The sequence below is a fragment of the Fusarium pseudograminearum genome, chromosome 3 (genome assembly GCF_000303195.2).
Source record: "Fusarium pseudograminearum CS3096 chromosome 3, whole genome shotgun sequence".
Taxonomy (NCBI): domain Eukaryota; kingdom Fungi; phylum Ascomycota; class Sordariomycetes; order Hypocreales; family Nectriaceae; genus Fusarium; species Fusarium pseudograminearum.
In genome coordinates this window covers 2,903,452-2,924,543 of record NC_031953.1, presented here as the reverse complement: position 1 = coordinate 2,924,543, position 21,092 = coordinate 2,903,452, and the positions used below count along the sequence as shown (strand labels likewise).

General features: G+C 49.6%; 4 protein-coding genes across 4 annotated transcripts; 3 read left to right on the top strand and 1 right to left on the bottom strand.

Moving 5' to 3' along the window:
- Positions 1 to 1,523: 1,523 nt before the first annotated feature.
- Positions 1,524 to 4,823, bottom strand: FPSE_06226 (uncharacterized protein; the record flags this gene model as incomplete). Its single annotated transcript, XM_009259344.1, has 1 exon — positions 1,524 to 4,823. The coding sequence occupies one exon, from the start codon at positions 4,821 to 4,823 to the stop codon at positions 1,524 to 1,526; it is 3,300 nt and encodes a 1,099-aa protein (XP_009257619.1).
- Positions 4,824 to 12,252: 7,429 nt separating this feature from the next.
- Positions 12,253 to 12,925, top strand: FPSE_06225 (uncharacterized protein; the record flags this gene model as incomplete). The annotated part of the gene is made up of 2 exons (XM_009259343.1): positions 12,253 to 12,491; positions 12,550 to 12,925. The coding sequence occupies 2 exons, from the start codon at positions 12,253 to 12,255 to the stop codon at positions 12,923 to 12,925; spliced, it is 615 nt and encodes a 204-aa protein (XP_009257618.1).
- Positions 12,926 to 13,386: 461 nt separating this feature from the next.
- Positions 13,387 to 14,353, top strand: FPSE_06224 (uncharacterized protein; the record flags this gene model as incomplete). The annotated part of the gene is made up of 6 exons (XM_009259342.1): positions 13,387 to 13,420; positions 13,479 to 13,524; positions 13,581 to 13,595; positions 13,645 to 13,679; positions 13,732 to 13,972; positions 14,035 to 14,353. The coding sequence occupies 6 exons, from the start codon at positions 13,387 to 13,389 to the stop codon at positions 14,351 to 14,353; spliced, it is 690 nt and encodes a 229-aa protein (XP_009257617.1).
- A 4,568-nt stretch (positions 14,354 to 18,921) lies between these two features.
- On the top strand, positions 18,922 to 20,438 carry FPSE_06223 (uncharacterized protein; the record flags this gene model as incomplete). Its single annotated transcript, XM_009259341.1, has 2 exons — positions 18,922 to 20,208; positions 20,265 to 20,438. 2 exons carry the CDS (start codon positions 18,922 to 18,924, stop codon positions 20,436 to 20,438), a joined length of 1,461 nt encoding a protein of 486 aa, XP_009257616.1.
- Between the last annotated feature and the right edge of the window lie 654 nt (positions 20,439 to 21,092).

Sequence of the window (21,092 nt, the reverse complement as noted above, 5' to 3'; positions counted from 1 at the left end):
AAAAAGTCTTCGTCACTCCACTCGCACGGGACGTGACTCGGCAAGGAGTATTGCGTCAAGTGTCAAAACGCTGCAAGGACTCACATGGTTCCAATTCGTATTTATCTTCAACTCAAGCTGAGTTTGCTTGGCCTGCCCACTTCCCGAGTTCAAGACGAGGCAAAAACAACTTCGTAGAGGGTCAATTGCGATGAACGAGTGTGTATGTGTGTCTCCCAAGACATAAACCAACCCCTGTCTCTAGCCCCCAGTCTCCGAGCGCCGCACCGTTGGCGCCGTCGCCATAGCGTGGTCGGCCACCAAGGTCTAATGCAGGGGAAATTACTCTGACAAGAAAGTCGACCACAACCTGCGGGAAACCCCGTTGCACATGTCTCAGCAGAACTATACGTCCTGAAGTTTTGTAAGCTATTGCATGCCGTTGGTCGGAGAGCTAAACATGTACGCTATCACATGGGTGCAGCCAATAGTTACCCCATCTATTCAAGGAAAATCACAAACAAGGGACATGCAGTATGCAGATAATCATCTCGGTCAAGCCCGCACTCACAATACAATGGAGCTCGGTACATCAGCCTTATCAAGACTTCAATGTAACCACTTAGCACACCAAGTTGGTAAAAACTCCGCTGATAGAAGAAACATGTCACATCACGAAACTCGGGAAATAGCGAATCAAGGGAATTCGCCGTGTCAGTCATAAGAGTTGAGGTTTGGCAATAACACGGATGAGCTTGCAGAGACACTTTGTTCACGAGTATACATTGTCCTTTTAATTGAATTTGTTTGGTTTCTAATGTCTTTGAAAAGTCTTAAAAAGTACCACCAACATCACTCTGTTCTCAAAAGATGAGGGTATACTAGCCATAGAGCGAGGACACCAAACATAGTCCTCCAATATACAAGCTGACATGTATCCTGGCATCCAGAACCCGTTCTTCCACCATCTTGTGTCTTGTCCTGCCCCAAAACGCCTGTCTAGATAGCCAAGCTTTTCACTTTTCCTTTTATCCCTTGCCATCCCATTCCACCTCTTCTTACATACAACAGTCCGATTCTTCCACGACAAGATACAAAAAACAGTGAAAAGAGAAAAGAAATAGTAAAGGCATTAATAAAAAAAGATGGGCCAGGTCGCCAGGATGGAGCCGAAGGAATGAGTAAAAAGTACGTGGGGGCTCTACCCCTTGGGAGGCGTTAGGCGTAATGGGTAAATGATGTAGGGCCGGGCTGGGCTGGGGAAGCCTACCGGCCAGCAAGTCTATAATGAAGAGCAAGGCGCATATCGCATCGTCGTCTCAACATGATGAAGGAAGAGCATGGTAAATGAACGTTTCGAGTTAAAGGCTCATGCGGAGCGGTTTTCGTAGTAACAAGCTGATCACCGCGTCGTAGTGGTTGGTAGGTGTCGTCGTCACAATCCACCTGAAGGGTATCGAAGTTTTAAAAAAGAAAAGTGGTGCACTAGTGAAAAGGTATAGATTTTTTTGTGGTTGTTAAATGTTTGGGCATCATCAGCTTGATCAGTTCCATCCAAGAGAGTTCTCGGCAGCTACAGGAGCGGAGATGAAAGCTGTGCGGGCAGAGTTGCCCATGCCACTGCGTCCACTGCCATGGCTGTCACGGCCACCAGGTCGAGCTGGCGCTTGTTCACCTTGAGGACCCTGCGCACCGTAGTTGGAGAAATCACGGCTCATGAGAGCGCCACCCATGAGAGCAGGGCTGCCGTTGCCGTTGTACTGCATCTCGGAAGATCGTTGGCTGCTGCCGATGGAGCTGGCTCGGCGGTGACCCAGTTGCTTCTTGCGCTTGTATCGGCGGGCAACCAGGAACATGGCGGCACCGTACATGACACTGAGTCCGACAGCACCAACAGCAATACCAGCGGTAGTAGCCTTCTGCTTGGCAGACTTGTCACCCTCACCACTGTTACCGAAACCATCGTTGCCGCCAAGGCCACTGTCGTCAGAGTCGCCGGTGTCAGAGCTAGCACCGTTATCAGTGTTGCCAAAGATGTCGATCTTGTTGTTGATGACAGAGGTCAGGTTGCGGACAATCTCAAGGTCGTTGTTGTACAGGAGAGAGTTGGGCGTCATGAGATCAGCCTGGAGGCTGTCAAGCATGTTCTCAGGGTAGTGGATCTTAGCCAGAGCAGTAATGTAGCCCCATTGAGACTGAGTATCCATGGGAATAATCTTTTCGATCAGGATACGGTCCTTGCTGAAGCCACCAGCATCAGCAAGACCCTTGGGGAGGTACTTGAAAAGCTGGGCAGCCGCAACGGTGTTTCGGGCGAGGAACTTGTAGTTGAAGGGGAAGAGGAAACCAATTTGAATGGAACGAGAACCCTCAGGAATAGGCTTGTTGGGGTCGTTGGGCAGGATGACACGGGGAATGTTGGCAGGGAGACCTGTAGAGGTAGAAGTCTCGGTGGCCTGGGTGGGAGCAACGGGGATAGAGGTGGGCTCGAACATGATGGTGGTAGGCAGCCAGTTGTTGGTGTTGGTCAGAGTAGCAGTAGGTCGGATGCTAGTGATGGGCTCAGCAGCTGTGGGAACCAGGGTGGTAGGAACGGGCTCGGGTTGGGTCTGAGGCTGAGTCTCGGTTTCGACGGGAGGCTGAGAGGTGGGCTGGATTGTAGGCTGAACTTCAGAGACAGTTGGGACAGCCGCGGAAGTCTCTTGAATATCAGTTGCAACAGGTGCGCTCTCAGTTTCGACTCCAGTGGCAGGGCTGGTTGGCTCCTCAGTAGCAGTGCCGTTGGTTTCATCACCAGTTTGAGTAGCAGGGAGCTCAGTGGGAACTGAGTCGGTAGCAGTGTCAATAGGCTCGGTGGCAGGCTCAGTCGCATTTCCAGTGGGTTCCTCGGAGACGGCACCGGTAGCTGTGGGGGCAACAGTAGGAGCCTCAGTCACATCCTCGGTGGGCTCGGGAGCACCAGTAGTCTCAGGCTCGCCGGTAGGGGCAGGTTGAGTCTCAGTGCCATTGGCAGGCTGGGTCTCGGTACCGTTGACAGGCTCGGTTGTGGGTACAGGGAGCTCAGTCTCAGCAGGTTCAGTTCCAACGCCGGAGGTTGCATCAGGAAGGGTAACATTAGGTGACTCGGTAGGATCAATCAACTTGGTGTTGGGGTCAACGAATGATGTGAGATCTGGCAGACCAGTCTGGGACTCCTCAGGGGCAAGTGTCGTGGGAATAGCAGGAGACACAGTGACGGGGCTTGAAAGCTCGGGCAAGACGGAGGTAGCGTCAGTGATATCCGTAGGGATGGGCAGAAGGTCAGTCTCGTCAAGTGGGAGCGTGGGCTCAGGAAGGATACTGGTGGGGATAAGCTCAGGAAGACCAGTGGTCTCAGGGTTGGTCACAGGAGCGCCGGAGACAGTTTGCTCGGAACCGGTCTCTTCACCAGCAGCGGATGTAGGCTCAGTACCAGGAGCTTCTGTCTCCTCGGGCGATGTAGTCTTGACTTCGGATGGGTCAACGGGGAGGAGAGAGCTGAGAAGGGTCTCGACAGGGTCCAGCAGACCACCCTCGGATGTCTGAGCAGTGCCTGGGGCAGCAGTAGGCTCGTCGCTTGGAGGGCTCACGGTGGGGAGAGTCTGGTCATCAGTCTGAGGCTTGCTCTCCTGGCGCTGTGGCTCCTTTGTGGGAGTTCCAGTCTCCTCTGGCAGAGGCTCGGATTGGGTCTGATCAGGCTGAGGATCCTTAGTCTCGGTCTCAGCAGGAACAGGGAGAATTGAGGACAACAGTGTCTCGACGGGATCAAGGAGGCCTTCCTTGGTCGTAGGTGCGGGCTTCTCGACCGGGGGGCTCTTGGTCTCGGTATCAGCAGGCTGAACAGTCTCCGTCTCAACAGGGGCTGGCTGGGTCTCGGCAGGAGCTGGCTGGGTCTCCTCCTTGGGCTTGGTAGTCTCACTGTTCACAGCCTCAGGCTGCGTGGTCTTAGACTCAGCAGGGACAGGAAGGATGGAAGACAAGAGGGTCTCGACGGGATCAAGGAGGCCCTTCTTGGTTGTTGAGGCAACAGCAGGCTTAGTCTCAACTGGAGCCTCAGTCTTGGTCTCAATGACCGTCTTCTTGCTGGGAGTGCTAGCAGGTTGCTCAACCTTGGGTTCCGTAGTCTTGACGGGAGCAGGTTCCTCAGTCTTGGAGTCGACAGGCTTTTCCTTGGGAGTGTTTACAGACTCGGGCTCCTTTACAGCAGGTGCTGTTGTTGCCGCAGGCTTGGTTTCCTCCTTGGGGGCTTCGGTGGTGACGACGGGCTCCTCAGTTTCAACAACAGTCTCGGTCTCAACGGGGGCAGCTGACGTTTCCTCCTTAGGCGCAGCAGCTGATGTCTTTACTGGCTGGGTGGACTTTACGGCGGTCTTGCTGGTGACAATGCCGCTGGGAGCAAGAAGAATACCGGTATCGGTTTCGATAGGAGCATCGGTGGCTTCGGCGGGTTCAGTTGTCTCGGGTTCCTCAATAGCCATGCTTGTTGTTGTCGGTTGAAGAACGAGGGCTGGTGGAGCGCTAGCACTGGGGCCAGGGCGCTTGAGGCCTAGGGGGATAGTGGGATCGAAGTTGATGCCACTCTCTTTGTCTCCTGTGCTAGCCTTGTCGTCGTTGTTGTTGCTGAAGAGGCGATCAAGAAACGAATTTTGAGGGTCTCGCTTCTCGAGGTCGGGAACGACCTGGTTTTCTGGCACTGCAGGAGCGGCGGCAGCATTGTTCACGACTTCTCTCTTGACTTGTCGAGGGTAGTAAATGCGTGGTCGGTTGGCCTCGACGACGGACGAAGAGGCAAGAGCCAAAGCCAGGATGAAGGACTTTGCGTGCATTTTCGGTGTTGGTAATTAATATGTTTGGGTGTGTATACTGGACCTGTTGTTAGATGGATGGAATTGTCGTCGATGTCGTCGAACTCACTGTCAGGGTTTGGTTTGCAGCGAATGTACTTGACGAATGTCAACGAGTGTGATCTACCTCGTTTGTTAGCAGTCGTTTGGGGTGTTTGAGCAATATGGTCATTGGTCATCGAAAGTCGGCCTCGTTCCTTCAATCCATCCGTCTGCCGATAACCATCAAGACCAAATCGTATATAGAATTTGGACTCACATATAGTTTGCGTAGAGCGTATGTATGCGATTCAAAAACAATTCAAAAGAGTGACAGACGAAATATCGTCAAATGATTCGAAACAGGCGCGTGTCGTTCAGTGATGATCCGTAACGGCTTTCCTCGATTGGGGTTCGATGTCTGGACGGACAGTCGAGTTGATTAATGGTGAGATTAAATCAATCGTTGCGTCGACATTTGCTTATTGAATTGCGAGAACCTCCTGAGGTCCTACTGGAAACCAGACTCGGGGTGAGTAAAGGAGGGTAAGTCGTAAACGGGTCTCGCGAGGGATCGGCTTTCAGACGCAGAAGCGCTGTCGAGAATCGGATAGCGGACGACGACGCCTTTGATGCTTGTCGTTGGAGGAGAGGTCGGTGTGGAGAGAGAGAAACGAGGGAACGGGAAGGAGAATAAAGAGTATGTAAGTACTAGATGTAAGAAAAGGCTCGACTGGAGAAAAGAAGGGACAGCGACAGGGCCAACAGCAATGGAAGGAAGGAATGAAGGCGAATGGGAATGGGGAGATGGGAAGGGCATGGAAACACGACAGGGACAAGGGGACGGGGATCAAGGGGGTGTGACCCAAGCATGGATGTTGATGTGGACCTGGATGAGAGTCAAAGAGTGCCCTGAACTTGAACTGAACTGAGATGCACCTAACTCAACCTGGCTGGCGAGCGGATACATGTCCATCTGTGCAACACCCAACCTATTTTTCCAGCGCCAACGTCGTTGGACACACTGGACGGCTTCGTGCTCCCCGGCTCAATTGCATTTTCAGGTGGACCTGGCCTGGGGAGACGACGGTGACGGGTGAACAAAGGAAACGGGGATGGCATCCACACCACCCCTGGAGCTTGAGCTTGAATGGCTGATGGGTACTCGCAGCGAGGTCGACAGGTACAACCAATGCCGTGATGGTGGCAGGGCCAAGCAATGTACTAAAGGGCTTGTTTCAAAGTACAGCACTCAGCAAGACACAGGATGTGTCTGTCGGCTGGGGAAAGGTGCCTGCACCGTACAGCGTCACCTCGGGGAATGCTTCAACGCCTTCTTCACGCATTGTCGCAATCTTTCGGGATCCAACCTTATTCCCAAACCATATTCTTCACTGAGGCTGCGTTCGTGAATGCCCTTGGCCGTTTATCGTACCCGTTGGGATGATTCGCGACGGCAACGGCCAGCGGCGCCAAAAGCCAGGCTAACCCCTCAAGCCCCCAGGGTTCCAAGGTCATTAGGGAGAACCTTCCCAGGTTATCGGCGGTAATGGTGGGCTGTCTAACTCAATTTAGTAGCGCGGAGAGCGAACTGCCAGCACAATCGCCAGAACTGAAATTGCGCACCGAAGGGAAGGGGGTTTTGCGTTGCGTTGCGTCTGTGAACTAAAGGGCCAGGGTGTGGCTGAGATTGCTTTGTTGCGACGATAATTACATTCTTTGCAGACGGTGTCGATGCCAGGGTATGGCACAGTCAATCAATCAATAGGTAGTTCGGTATAATTCGTGAATAAGCGGCATGCATCAGAGTCTTCTGTGCCTCGCTCAATAATGAAAATTGATGCAAGCACGTCGTATGTAGCACCAATGAACCGGTATGCTGGTGAGCCATGCCATGCCATGGTGCGGCATCAAGGTAACAGAAGCAGAGTCGGTCAGGGACATGGCATACCATGGCATCGAGGCTATGCTGTAGCAGCTTCAGCGGCAGCTGTAGCAATGGTCCAGCAGCGTTAACAGGCCATGTCGTAGCGTCGAGTCCCAAAACACTGGTTGTGTCTCTTGTGCCGGGGGGAGTCAAGTTCAAAGCTTGTGGAATGTCAATCAATTATGCGGTGCTGAGGAGATGACGAGTTGTGCGAGTTGTGAATGGTTGTGTAAACACCACACGAACCACACGAAAGGCTATGCAAGGGTGCCCTGTGAATAGCATGATGTGATTGGCGAGACTGGGCTCTAGACGCCCAGTAAGGCCTAGCTCCATCTTTGAACAACTCACGTTCCCATAAGCTGACGCGCTCTCGTTCATCTTATCCATCTTGCATAATTGCATTATGGAAGCAGCTTGCGTGTGCACGTTTTACAACTCTTGAGTTTTTTGCTTCTCCTCCTTTTGTAACCGGGGACGTTCCGAACTACGGGAAGCTGCTCCGGCGCAAAAGTCAAATTATGGGTTAATTGCCAGGTAGCAGGCAAAAGTCTATGCATATTCTACAATGATACTAGTCATCTTCTTAGTCCAAAATATTGAAAGGGGGTCAATGTGACCATGGCGATGAGATGGAGTTGATAAGAATCAATCCAAGATAGATGCTTTCGCTTAGCACTTATACGCCGTATCGACCGTCCTTGGTGGTTCATAGCTACATGAAATAAGAACAAGGTCTCTCACGTTAAACTGGACATCGTGGGCGTGGCTGGTGTGCAACCATATGTACTTGACAGTGGCTTGTTGATAAGCCAACGGAAACACTCTGGAAGATGGACGAGAGCGCGCGGGAGAGTTGATGCAACCGCCCAGAACGGTTTCACACGCGACTGGTAGACTGAGGCGATACAAACCTGTCTTTCAAACGATACTCTCAAATTGCGTCAGTTTCTCCTGGGAATCAAGGTACTGCGTTGTGACTGATCATGTATAAACTGCTAACCGCAATCAGCAGCCACCCGACTGGCAACACACCTTGGCAAAGGTTACTTGGCTCTAGTCTACTACGAGTTAGTCTGCAGTCCAAGAGGGCCACCCCGTGGCATGGCAGCATGGATAGCGCCGTGATCCAGGAACCGAACTGCGATGGAGTCAAGCACAGGGGAAACACCAATTGCACCTTAGTGACAAGACGAAAAGACCCGCTCGAAAAGACTTAGCTGCGCTTAACTTGGTCTAGACGGCGCCACTTAGACTCAAGCCTTTAATTATAATGACCCTGTTCCTGGCCCGTCCATGGCATGCGAACAGTATGTATCGTATCTGGGCCAGTGTCTCCCTTGATTACTGCGGGTCCTACTCGGCAGGAATCAAGTTGATGAGGTTGATTGACGATCACGGCTTTGATTGAAGAAAAAGGAAACACATGCATGCGTTGATCTGATAGATGACAGTTTAGGGAGCCATGTCTTTCGCTTCCAAGGCCTTTGAACTGCAAGCAAAATGACTTTGAAGCAGAGTACAATGGTGGCTTGACAGGGCCATGATGGGTAAGGGTATACAGCGTCCATTGACGACGAGGAACAAGAATCATCGCTCGTGTTTGTCCCCAGACTCACTCACTGTGTCCAGTAAAGTACAGGGTGTGGCTGGCTTCAATGCAGGGCAGCGAATTCTCTAACTCCACGTGGGCGCTCTAAGGTGCAACGAAATACAGCGCTTCGGTTGGTCAAACAGTCCCCGAGATTGCGCGTCAGTCTCTTGCTGCAGTGTCGTATGTAAATATTTTCTGTATTAAATGTCTCAATTAACAAATTCTGCACATGGTTTTCTCGTGTCGTCGTAGTGATGTGTAAGAATTATTCCACGATTGGGTTAGTATAACCATGTATTTCATCTCAACTTGCCTGTCACCATAAATGATCTACAGATGACTCCGAGATCCTTCCTTGTTAACGTTTGGGGCAAGCCTAGTAATAATTAGACCTTGAGGTTGTTATCATTGGAGGTTATCAGCATCCATTGCCATTCCTACTTTACTCTGTCAGTCTGCTTATCCCTACACACTTATCACAACATTCAATCTTACTTGCAGACCAATGTTACCGTGATGCCGTCTCTGCATTTTGCTTCTGTTTCCCTTTCTTTAGGTGTTACTCGGCTGTTGGTCTTCCGTCCACCCGCATAAGCCATCTCTGCGGTGTTTCTCTATACATAGATTACAATAGATGCGGCCGCTATACCATGAATGCATTATAGTATTTTGGTGGTCAGCCATTCTCAAGTCAGTGCATAACAAACGGAGATTGTTTCCACACACATTCTTTTGCCCTACCGTGGCATGGCTGCACAGCCACTTACACAGCTATTGTCAGTTTGACTTTGGATTCGCGAATCATGCATTGACTCACCATCTCAACTCACCTGAAGCAGCCCATTATCAATAGCGGCCGTTCTGGCTTCGTAAAAATGTAGCGGCAGATTTTAGGCTCTTCCAAGCTCCGACCATAAAGAAACGCGGTCCAGGGGTTCTCCCCAAATTAGGATGTCCATGACCTAATTTGGTCCCAATCTCACAGGCCCTCCCCTGTAAGCCCCCAGGGCAGCTGCCGTATTGGTAATTTGGTTTTTGACGCCATCTAAACACCAGTCGTTCGATTCATGTTCTCGTCAAGATATCCGCTTCGTTTGTTTCTACCGTTTCTTCCTACCCGACTTCGGCAAGGTTCGCTTCTGTTGATCGTGATGGTTTCGTTGCCAAGAGCCTGCAAAGGCGCATTTAATCTCAGCAAGTCTCCGTAGTATTACATAGGTACCTTGCCGGTCACAACTGATCCAGCTGTTATTGTGGACCAGTGGAAACTAACTGCTTCATCTTATTATAGTTTCTTGCAACTGAATCAGTTGTGCAAACGGCAGTTACTATCACCAAAGATACCCACGTACCTCTACCAACTAACAATGCGGTATAGGACAAGCCATGCCGTCGCTGCCCTACCGCTCTTGGAAACAGATCCAAAAGAGATGATTTCTGGCTTGTTCTGGTCAACCTCTTCCTAGCAGCAGTCCACTTGGCTTGGCGTCTTCCTACCCATGCTAAAGGGTGACTCTGTCTGAAACGAAACGAGTGACCTGCTGAGAAACATTTGAGGGACAGGTGACTCGGAACCATTTCTCGGCGATTATCCCTCCGATTCGGCTGGTTCAAGCTAGAGGAGCAGTAAAGCCCCCTGAGACGAGGCTGTCGGCGGCTCGTCACGCTCACGGGTGAGCTATTGCCTTTTCAAGCCGACAGAGTGAAACTTCCAGACTTGACTGTCGGCTTAAACTGAGATTCCAATACCCTCAGCCGGTCCTGTTGGCTCGGGTGCATAGCATGTATCATAACCAGTGTCAAGATATGCATGCCTAACCTCGTGTGCTTCCTAACGTGGCTGCCTCATTCGGTCAGTCCGGAGACTATGATGTTCATGCTTCTTTGTTTTCGCTAGTTGCGGTACCTTCTTTGTTGTCGTTCATGGTGCCCGGTCTACAAGGCTGGGTCCATACAAAGAGGAGGTTGAAATCTCAGCCTCTTACTTTGGCTGCGTCTTGTCTCACTGCTTATAGACACCAATTCTGCAAGGGAGCTTTGTTATTCTGATGCTCGGACATCTGTCTCTCCGACTTCATCTGTGCCCATGCGGTTGGCATGCCAGTGTTGCCATGTTCGTCATGATTGTTTCGCTTTAGAAACGCGAACATCTGTCTCTGACAGTTCCTACCTTCTTATTTCGGAATCCAATACCCCGCAGACCAAGACATATCATCCTTTGTTCCTCCTTTAATTCGAAATGGCGGGGTGGCCGATAACGTCACGCACACAAAGTGACGAGGCTTGCAAATAGTTATGGACGGCTGGTCTGTAAGTCAGGGATCCATGATATAGCAGCGAGACGTGGCTCTATTCAAGTCACTTCCCGCAGCCCAGTACATCTTCTCAGCGGCTGAAAACTGGCCCAACTGTCTTGATAGAGATGGTCTAGTGGGTAGCAGAAAAGTTGGCCTCCTAAGTCTTAGGGTGTGAAAATAAATAGTCTAGGAAGCTTAGTCTAAGTAGCATAAGCTGGCCTAATAATTTTATCTCTTACGCTCCCAGCGGTCGATTTTTCTGATACCCTGAGGGTGGTCTTGGTGTTGCTATACATATCTTTGTCTCTCTTTTCAGACTATTCATACTGTAGAAAGATGTTGAGAACATGGCTTGGTAGGAGTGGAAGTTTGACCAATGTCTCTGCTTTGAACCACTCTTTACGGCGGTCTGTTTTCGTCTCTGTTGAGTGATTTAGCCGTTGCCCTTCTGTCAACAGACTTGGATGTTAGCAACGAGGCTTGCCCCTTCACTTGTGGGCATCACCGTCTGTTTATATCTCTTGATAGTATGAGTAACTAATAGTAAATTGTACTTGGTCAACCTCATGGATACAGTGGCTTGAGTGCATGTTCCAATAAGTGTTGATACATCGGATCCTCCAACAATATCTCATTGTGTTAAAATGCTCTTGGTGTGTGTTTTCGAATAATGAATTATAGATATGGAGTGTTTGTCTATTACTTGTGAAAGAAGAAGCACAATAGGGGTTGCTGAGAGTATTGGCTCATGTGTTTAAGGTAATGCGGTTGAGATGTTGAGGCGTTCTTTGTACTCGTACTGTTGGCAACATGATAACTGAGTTCGTATAATAATAGGCACACCAGCATAACCACAGTACGTCAAAAAATAAATTTAAAAAATCGTCTAATTACTGATTAATACAAATAAACTGATACTTCGAGAATGAAATCAACAGTTGTGTTTAAAAAGCGTAGCTTTAGTCGTTTGTATAGGGTAGCAGCATGAGAACTCACCATCCCGCGTTCCCTCATGGCTTTGTAACAACTAACTAATGATCTGATGGCCAGTATAGTTTATTTGAATTTATATAAATTGAATTAGAAAGCCGCTTCGTTAGTTTGTCAGCTCTCAGAATGGACAATGAATACTCGGAGGTTGTGAGTGATGAACCCAAAGTTAGTGCATGCTGGTGATTTCGATAATGGATACTTCCTATTGCTTAGGCAGTCAGCTCCATATACCTGAGTATTTTTGGTCCACGGTCAGCATATTGACAGCACTGACAAGGTTCCCAGCTATAAACTCAATATGCGAACTCACTTACACGATACTCGATACTTAAACGTCGGATGTTCGGGGATCCACCCATCTCAACCGGCATCCGATCTGGCGACGGCGGGCCCCACCTCATGCCACTTTATCTGTATCCTCGTATGTGATTCGTGTGAATTCAATTGTCCCCCACTGCGTCAGGACACGCAGGGTCTTCTACTGCAATCGGTTAGTGGATTTGGTGGTTAGGAGCTCGTTCGATACAGGTCAAGGCTGGAATTTATCTACTATCATGAGCCGTCAACCACAAACGGAGGATTGACCTCCATCTCACTCTTTTATATACCAACGCTGCAACCATGGCCCGCCGACAGCACTTAACGCTGACTTTTATACTGGTCCTAGGTGTCTTTTTCACCCTGTCTTATTTCTTCTCTGGTCCTACGCGCAGTGTCCTTCTTCCCAAACTTCAAAATGACGTTGAATTGCCCCTGAACGACGCTTCTCGATCCGAGTTCGTGGCGGACCTCAACGCTATGCCTGCGGGTCTCCTCCAGGGCGAGTCTATTGCGCCTAAGCTTGAAAACGCGACGTTAAAGTATGTTGTCTGAGTTCGAACCTACAATACAACGTGCCACTAACACACCTTCTACCAGGGCTGAGCTCGGCCACGCGACGTGGAAGTTCCTCCACACAATGATGTCTCGATTCCCCGATAAGCCGACCAAGGATGATCGCATGGCCCTTGAGACTTTCATGCACCTTTTCGCCCGACTCTACCCTTGCGGCCAGTGTGCCGAGCATTTCCGAAAGCTACTTGCTCAATACCCTCCCCAGACAAGCAGTCGCAACGCAGCCGCTGGATGGCTATGCTTTGCTCACAACATTGTCAACGAGAGGGTACACAAGCCTTTGTTCGATTGTGAGAACATCGGAGACTTCTACGACTGTGGCTGTGGCGATAAGGATAAGAAGGGGGGTGTCGAGGGCGTCGCGGGTGAGGGACCTGATCAAGAGTTGCACAAACATTAGAAAGCTTGGCTACAAGTCAGGTATCGATGATACATGAGTAATCACGGACGGGGAAGAAATCCGTATATACTGGCTCCGGCTGGACCGGCCTTCATACACAACGAGCTCGATACCGCGAACCGCTTAATGAGAGAACTGCATGCCTACCTACGAATGCACAATTTTGAAAATAGCAAGAATGAATCATTATAATAACAGCGAAGAACTTAGTTTAGTGATTTAAGCATTGTATATTTGCCAATAAGACTCTTCTCTACAAGAGTAGAGAGTCACGTGAATAATCACGTGCTGATAACTGGCCGTGGCGGCTGCGCGTTCAGAGCTGCCTTGCCCAAGCTTCATGAGCTTCAGCCCTCCCCAAGCAACGACCAACGACAACGAAACATTACGACCCACGACGCTTGACCGATCGATCGCTTGTCTTCTTGCAACATTGAACAAATCATCTAAAAATCGCCATAATGGAGTTTGGTAACGCTGGAGTGTTGAACGAGGGTGCGTTGGGAATTCTTTCGTCATAGCTATCGATATGGAAGCTTACAGATGTCGCCAGATGGTATCCATGTAGATATGGATCGCCTCAAGAAGGGAGAGGTCAAGTGAGTATTGAAATGCATCCTCAATGGACTTGCGCAGCTTACTAACGAGTCTATAGCCTGGGAACATCGATGTACGTAACTCATTGATGATGCAAACGACACGGCCTAACAGTTTATTAGTATGGCAGTTACTTTCAAGGACGGTGTCATTCTGGGTATGCATTATTGTTCCTAATGGCGATGCAGCTAATAACCTCTGCTCTATAGGTGCGGATTCACGAACAACGACCGGTGCCTACATCGCAAACCGAGTGACAGACAAGTTGACGAGAGTACACGACACCATTTGGTGTTGCCGATCTGGCTCGGCCGCCGACACTCAGGCCGTTGCCGATATTGTTCAATACCAGCTTGGACTCTTCGCCATGACCAACGGAAAGCCTCCTATGACACAGACCGCTGCGTCAATCTTCCAAGAGATTTGCTACGCCAACAAGGACCGCCTATCGTACGTCCCGATATTACTAGTCCGATCTCCATATTGTAATGATTACTAACCGCCGTTTACAGTGCCGGTCTGATTATTGCTGGTTGGGATGAGCGATTCGGTGGTCAAGTCTACTCCATTCCTCTGGGAGGTTCTCTTCACAAGCAGTCGTACGCCATTGGTGGTTCCGGATCGACTTACATCTACGGTTACTGTGATGCCAACTGGCGAGAGGGTATGGAGAAGGACGATGCTGTCAACTTCGTCAAGGGAGCCTTGAGAGAGGCTATCAAGTGGGATGGCAGCTCCGGTGGTGTCATTCGTATGGTTGTTCTCACCAAGGAGGGAGCGGACCGACACCTGTATCTCCCTGACACCGACTACGCTGTGCGGCATGAGTAATGGTCCTCGGTGAACAGGACATAACGAGGAAGAGGAGTAATGATCTAGCATGAGCAGTGCCATGAAACTCGCCATGACAGTGGGTGCATGAACAAGGAAAACAAATTCTACAGACGCCCCTGACAGATGTCGAGGTGATAATTGGAAGAGGGCATGGCCAGGCTCTTTTAAGAAACAACGAATTGTAGTTGCAAGAAGTTAGACATCACTCGGCGCTGTACACTAGATAATGAGATCAAGAGAGACAACACCTTTAGCGATCTCACTGACAAATGGACTAAAATCCAGTGCTAAGGGGACGGGATATGGAGCAGGCCGCAGTTTGAGTTGATCAACCTGCCAAGCATGTGATGCTCGTGTCACCTTGATAACTCGGGCTTGAGTTTGAGCCCGAGAATGTGATTCTTGAATTTGATTGTCAATACGAAACACCTAAATTGATTGTCGTGTACAATGACATGCACATGAGTTGAGGTAGCTATCCAAATTGTTCACCGCTTTTCTAGAAGGCGGATTTGAAAGATAGTTGAGTTGGTGTCTCCAGACTTGTAGTATAGTGGACTCTTAGCAACAAATGAGAGACCTACGAACCTACATTTTAGGTATCTCGTGATGACGGGTGTTGGATCTGGTAAGAACAAGTGACATGTGCTCGAAGAACATAGGCTACCTGGCCAAATAGTAGAGGATCAGGCAACTGTGCCTTATCTATTGACTCAGTCTTTGCTTGACCGCTGCAAGCTGCGTGATGTTTCCAACTTTGTATCCGTGCCTGGAACAACACCGCCAGAAACAAACTTGTTTATGAAGCACGTGTACATACATGGGAAGGCAGGGAAGCTCGTCGCCTAAATGGACGTTCTCAAATGTTCCGGGGTTGGGGAATAGTTTCATGTGATATTGTAGATGCCTTGCATTAGACTACAACCCCAAATAGGTTATACCCGATATCGGCATCTTGCAAGCAGGAAACAGCGCAGGAATGGTACGATGAATTAGAGTATGTTGAATGAGAGGCACAGCAGTTGCCTTGAGGTTTAAACCACGCACTCTGTGATGGCATTTGGGTTCCTTGCGTTGGTTGCGAGTTGTGCAGATCGTGGGTGAAATAGTGAACTTGCAGATAGCCGGCGGTTATTTATTCATTGTCCACTCATTTTGCAAGAGCTTATCCGTTCCGAAGAGATATGTGTATACTGATAGGCTCTCTGGAACCTAGATTGAGGCTATGCATGGTGGTTGTAACATATCGAAATTGAGTTGCTTATACATATATACCTCAGAGTATCAGAAAAATTGGCCGCTGGAAGCATAAGGGACGGAATTAGTCGATCAGCTTATGCTACTTAGGTGGGCCCCGCTCTTTAGGCTATTTATTTTTGTAACCTAAGACTTAGGAGGTCAACTTTTCTGCTACCCAGTAGACATACAAGTCAGGTACATTATATTGCAATCCGTTATGGGGTTGTGGCAGGCTCGAAAGAAGCCGTTTGAAATACCTTAAGAATCGTTATATGTAGTTTGAGTTTAAATATATCACATCTTAAGTATTTGAATATACTACGTAGTATGTAACGTCTATCGCTGATCGTCTCTGACCAATTTGCCCACGTGCTTTAAATCATTGGTCCTAGAGGTTTGAGGGGGCCGGTAGTACTACTATGTATTGTCGACTATCCGTAGCAGTGCCATGTAGGAATTTGTCAACATAAATCAACTGTATTGTACAGTAGCCAGGAACATATCTGTTGCTTCTGTTTTCCCAAAGAAGCCTTGGTTCATCCAGTACTACCCAAGAACCAGAGTTATTGATTGACCTCTGGTTGTTGCCCAACCCCTGATCTACAAACAACCAACATCTATCTGGGAAGGTGTGCTCTGAACAAATGACCCAGGAGGACTCAATGTATCATAACTGCCTAAGCGAACCGATCAACATGGGAAGGAAACGAGTGATGAGATCCTTCCCTAACACTTTGGTAAGTTAGTGGGGATTAGGAGTGACCCAGACCTTTCTCGTCGGAGACTATTAAAAGCAACATCCCTAATTTTCACTTCTTCATCAATTGTGCATGCTGGAAATCCCCACGTTGTCGACATTTCTTTTTTTATACAGCAGCTCACCAAGCCTGACAAACCCTGAGACGATAATAGTGCACACGATTGCGTTGTTGATCAACTCGTCTCCATCCATCTCAACTCCATCTCAGAGAGCTCGAGCCATTATCGACAACCACTCGCCTGACTTTACCTGGAGAGAGACCCCTATGCTAGGAAGATTCAGATCCAGACCAGCCCCAGTGAACGGACCACACGATTATCTGGGCCAAGCTATTTTGGTCGACCGAGCCAAAACACCCCTCAGAGCCGTGTCATTCAATTCGCTGTCGCACCTCATCCCTGGACTGGACTGGACTTGGCTGCGTTTGGGCCAAGATTTGCAGTTGCGTTCGTCCAAACTTCAGGTGCTCGCTTGCGCGTCTCTTTTGTTTGTCTGAGTCTTTGACCTTTTGCGCTGCTGCTATTGCCCGCTATTCCCCGGACGTATTGGAGTCGACTGCCTCATGTGTTGTCAAACCTCGAACCATTCCTAGTTTCCTACACCTAAAGATCAAAGCTCGGATACACATCATATCACTGCAGTTTCTACACTCCTTCACACAGCAGGTGATCTTGTGTTTGTTTTCCAACGGCGCTGATCGGAGGAACCCTCGACTTATCTTCAGCCTGCGTGCTCCGCTCCGTTGGCCGCTCCTCGCCGTCTCCGTCGCCTTCGCCGGAATACGCGCAACCTATTGATTCTTGGTCTTGCGATCACGCTTCAACATTACCTAAGGCAGCCAATCATTACCTATCAGCTGTTAGCTGTTACCTTTAACTTGACCTCTCCTACTTCATATTCGGCGGCTCTTCGACGAGTATCTCATTTCATGAATCAATCATACCACATCCCATCCCGTTTAATCGAACCTTGAGCATAGCTCTCTTAGTATTGTTGCGCCACTCTGTTTTCTCGCCGCCAGCGCTGTGCCTTGCTTAATCAAAATCTACTTTGAATTTGTCCGGTCCTCGGTAAGTGCAATTTGTTTGCTTCACTTTCTCTATATGTTTCATGTGCCTGGTTTCATGGGTGCCTTAATATACAACTTGCCCTTGTGTATCGCACACATCGTCACCGTTCAACACACGAGCGTCGCATTCAGCCCGTGTAACATGGGCGAAACCAGACGATAGACGGGACCTGTCGCAAAGAAGCGGACGGCATGACGGCTGGTGATGAAGATTGTCAGGGACTAAGCCATCCATCCAAACAACTTCGAGTCTGTATGGGTTGCACATGCTGTTGGCAGGGGTGGTGACGTCGTCGGCCTGTGCTCTTATCAGGACGGATGCGAATCTACAACGCCACATCAGTTACCATGGCCGACAGTAAACGCATGAGTTCGCTTTGTGCAACGATGCTTGGTGCGGCCTTGGTGTGGCAATTCGATATCCATACCGGCCCCTCTGATTGCATCTTCGAACGTCGACACATGGGGTTTTCAATGAGCGCAAACCATGTTTTCTATGTCAAATGACGACGAATAATTGAGGATGAAGCCTTTTCCGCATCTTCTTGACAGGGGATGATCGACGACGAATGGCACCTCACCCCACTCAGCAGGAATCCCTTCTCTTGACGGATTCCAGAGACGAAACTGAGGACACGGATCGCATTGGGACACTCTCGAACAGTCCAGAAAAAGACGAAGGAAAAAAAAAAAAAAGACTCAAGACCCTGACTTGGATGTACAAGGATGCGCCAATTAGGTTCAAGAGATGCATCACTGAGTCGCTTCCGAGATTTTGTCGGGGAGAATGAATCGGCGCAGCGCGGACTTGACCCCACCATCCATCCGGTCGCCAGCTGCCTCGACTGCTCGACCACCACACGGTATCCGCTGGCTCGCCCACGAGGGCTGGTGAGGGGCGAGTCTCGTCGCATAGAGTCCAGCCCAGTCCAGTGTTAACGCCTGGATACCTACTGGACAAGGCCTGTTGCTAGTCAGTCAGCCTGACCTTGACTCCCCTCACTGGCTCCAGTGACTGCCCGCTCAGCCTCTAAAATCTCCAGCATCTGTCGGGCTTGTCCTTGTTCTGGCTCCAGGCGTCCCCACCGGCCCGATCCTCTCCCCTCCTCTACCTTACTCTGTCCCCTCCATTTGACTTGATTCTTTTCGATTTCCTCAACTTGCTTGTCTTGGCTACTGGCATCGTCATCGCCTCCATTTTACCCTCAACCCTTTTGTACACCTCATCTGCCCTGCCAAGCGATATTAACTGCCTGCAAAATTGCTATCTATCTGTGATCTTGACGACTAATAATTTGCTTTTCTCCTCTCCCGCAGTATACTTGCCTGCTTACGATATTGCTCTACGTTACCTGCACTCTGCGAGACCAGCGACAACATACGATACCCTCGGTCCAAATTAATACTTACATACACCCCGACCTCTCGCCCGATATCGATGTTATGGCAGCTGTGATCGGCGACTACATTTCAGACACCACCTCATATCCTCATAACATGATTGCCAACCCCTCCCTTCAACACCATCACTCACACGATTCTTCTTCATCCTATCGATCTGGTAGCCGATCACGACACTCCACCACTCCTCGAGTCCAGCGTACAACAGCAGAACTTGCCGACTTTAACAGCAACCATAGTTCTACTGCGTGGTCACCTGCGACGGCAACAGCAACAGCGACCGCGCCGACTTCAGAGTCTACACCTCCAGCGTCAGCGGGTCAAACCGCCCACGTGTCGGCCACTGGCGGAGCCTCACGCTTCCCCTCCCCACCCCCGTCCTCATCGCCTGCTGCTGCTACCGGCCCTGCCTATGCCGATGATGCAAAGAGCTCGTCTATGGCATCTGACGCGAGGGACTCTGGTCCCCTAGGTCACGCTTCGCGGTCCGGCCCAGTTTCACATGCCTCTGCGGCCCAACAGCCATCTCCCGCATCCGACGATTTCCAAATATCTAACCAAGCCTATCCTCTCTCTGACGCACCCTCGCAACCGCCAGAGCAGAAAGTTATACATATACGTGACCTGGCACACATCCAGAGCCTGGCCAGCGCCGACCTGCTATCTGGCAATGGCGGATCCGGCATTCTTAACGACCCCCCTCTTCAGCAAATGAAGTATGAAATTAGTGGCATGCCTATTGGGGACATTATCGAGATGGTGGCTGCGCTATTGACAAAGATCACCACCACCAACGATCTACAGCACGATGCAATGCAGCGCAATGTTGCTCATCAGCAACAGGCGAACCAATCTGGTGATTCGAGCGGTAGCTCGATCTCGTCCTTGAACCATTCTGTTCTCGCATTTCATGGCAAGAATGTCCCTGCCATTACCATCCTCAGCTACCTGTCGAGAATACACAAATACTGCCCTACCACTTATGAAGTATTCCTTAGCCTTCTGGTATATTTTGATCGCATGACAGAGCGAGTCAATGATATGGTTACGAAAAACGAAGAGATCCGAAGGCAGACGCAGTCGCAGCAAACAAACGCAAAGACTTCTCAAGATACTCCGATGCGCGGCGAGAGCATGAATGATACGGATGAGAGTGATTCAGATCTTGCGGACGATGACGATGAGGAAATGACGGATGCAGTTCGACAAAGTCGCCCAAGCAGCAACAAGGGGGCTGCTACTCCTACCGAACATCCTGCCATTGCTGCTGCAACCTATTTTGTTGTTGATAGCTTCAACATCCATCGTCTCATCATCTCTGGCGTGACGTGTGCAAGCAAGTTCTTCTCGGATGTCTTTTACACCAATTCGAGATATGCCAAGGTATGTATTTATGCTTAACCCTGTTCATGGTTGACTAGATGCTAACAATTGGGTAGGTTGGTGGATTGCCGCTGGTTGAATTAAATCACCTCGAACTCCAATTTCTTCTCCTCAACGACTTTCGTCTCGCAGTTCCAGTGGAAGATCTGGAAGCGTACGCAACCATGTTGGTCGAGTTTTATGCCCGGGAAGTGGTAGCCAAGCAGGCGGGAGCTGGGAGTACCGAGTGAATAAACCTACGAAGTACGGGCTAGACACGATCAGTGTTTTGCAAGCTGCCCATTCACGATGGCAAACGTCGGTCACCTGCGCTGTTGGGCGTTCTCAAGTCAACCCCGGTGACACGGCAACCGAAGACCACGCGATGTGAAATAACCGCAGGGCGATACATGAAGGAATAAATGGCCTTTACTATATACCGCTGGTATATGGAGTTCAAGGACAACAATCGATATGGATCGGTTGGTCTGTTTTCTATTCCGGACTCATTGATGGCTGTGGAAAGTGCGCCCATCAATGTATGAGACTCAGAAGGATATGGGGATGGGGACCTCGACGAACCATGCCTGGGGCTGGTTTGAAGATGTCACTTTGTACGAGTGCATTGGACACGTTTAATGACTTGATGTACGGATCGTGATGGCAAGCAGTGGACTGCTTAGTGGATCTGTGTTTCTTGCCTAGACTGGAGTTCTTACACGGATACGGAGAGCCAACGGAGGCAACCTGTTGGTTGGGAGATTGGGGTTGTGACTCCTCATTAATTCCTATCTCGCATTGGAGTTGGAGGTGTTTTGGTAAAGAAGCATTTGCTTAATTATATATTACCGTTATGACTAGCAACTCAAGCTTCTGCACAGTCCCGAAATAAGGTGTCTTGTTGA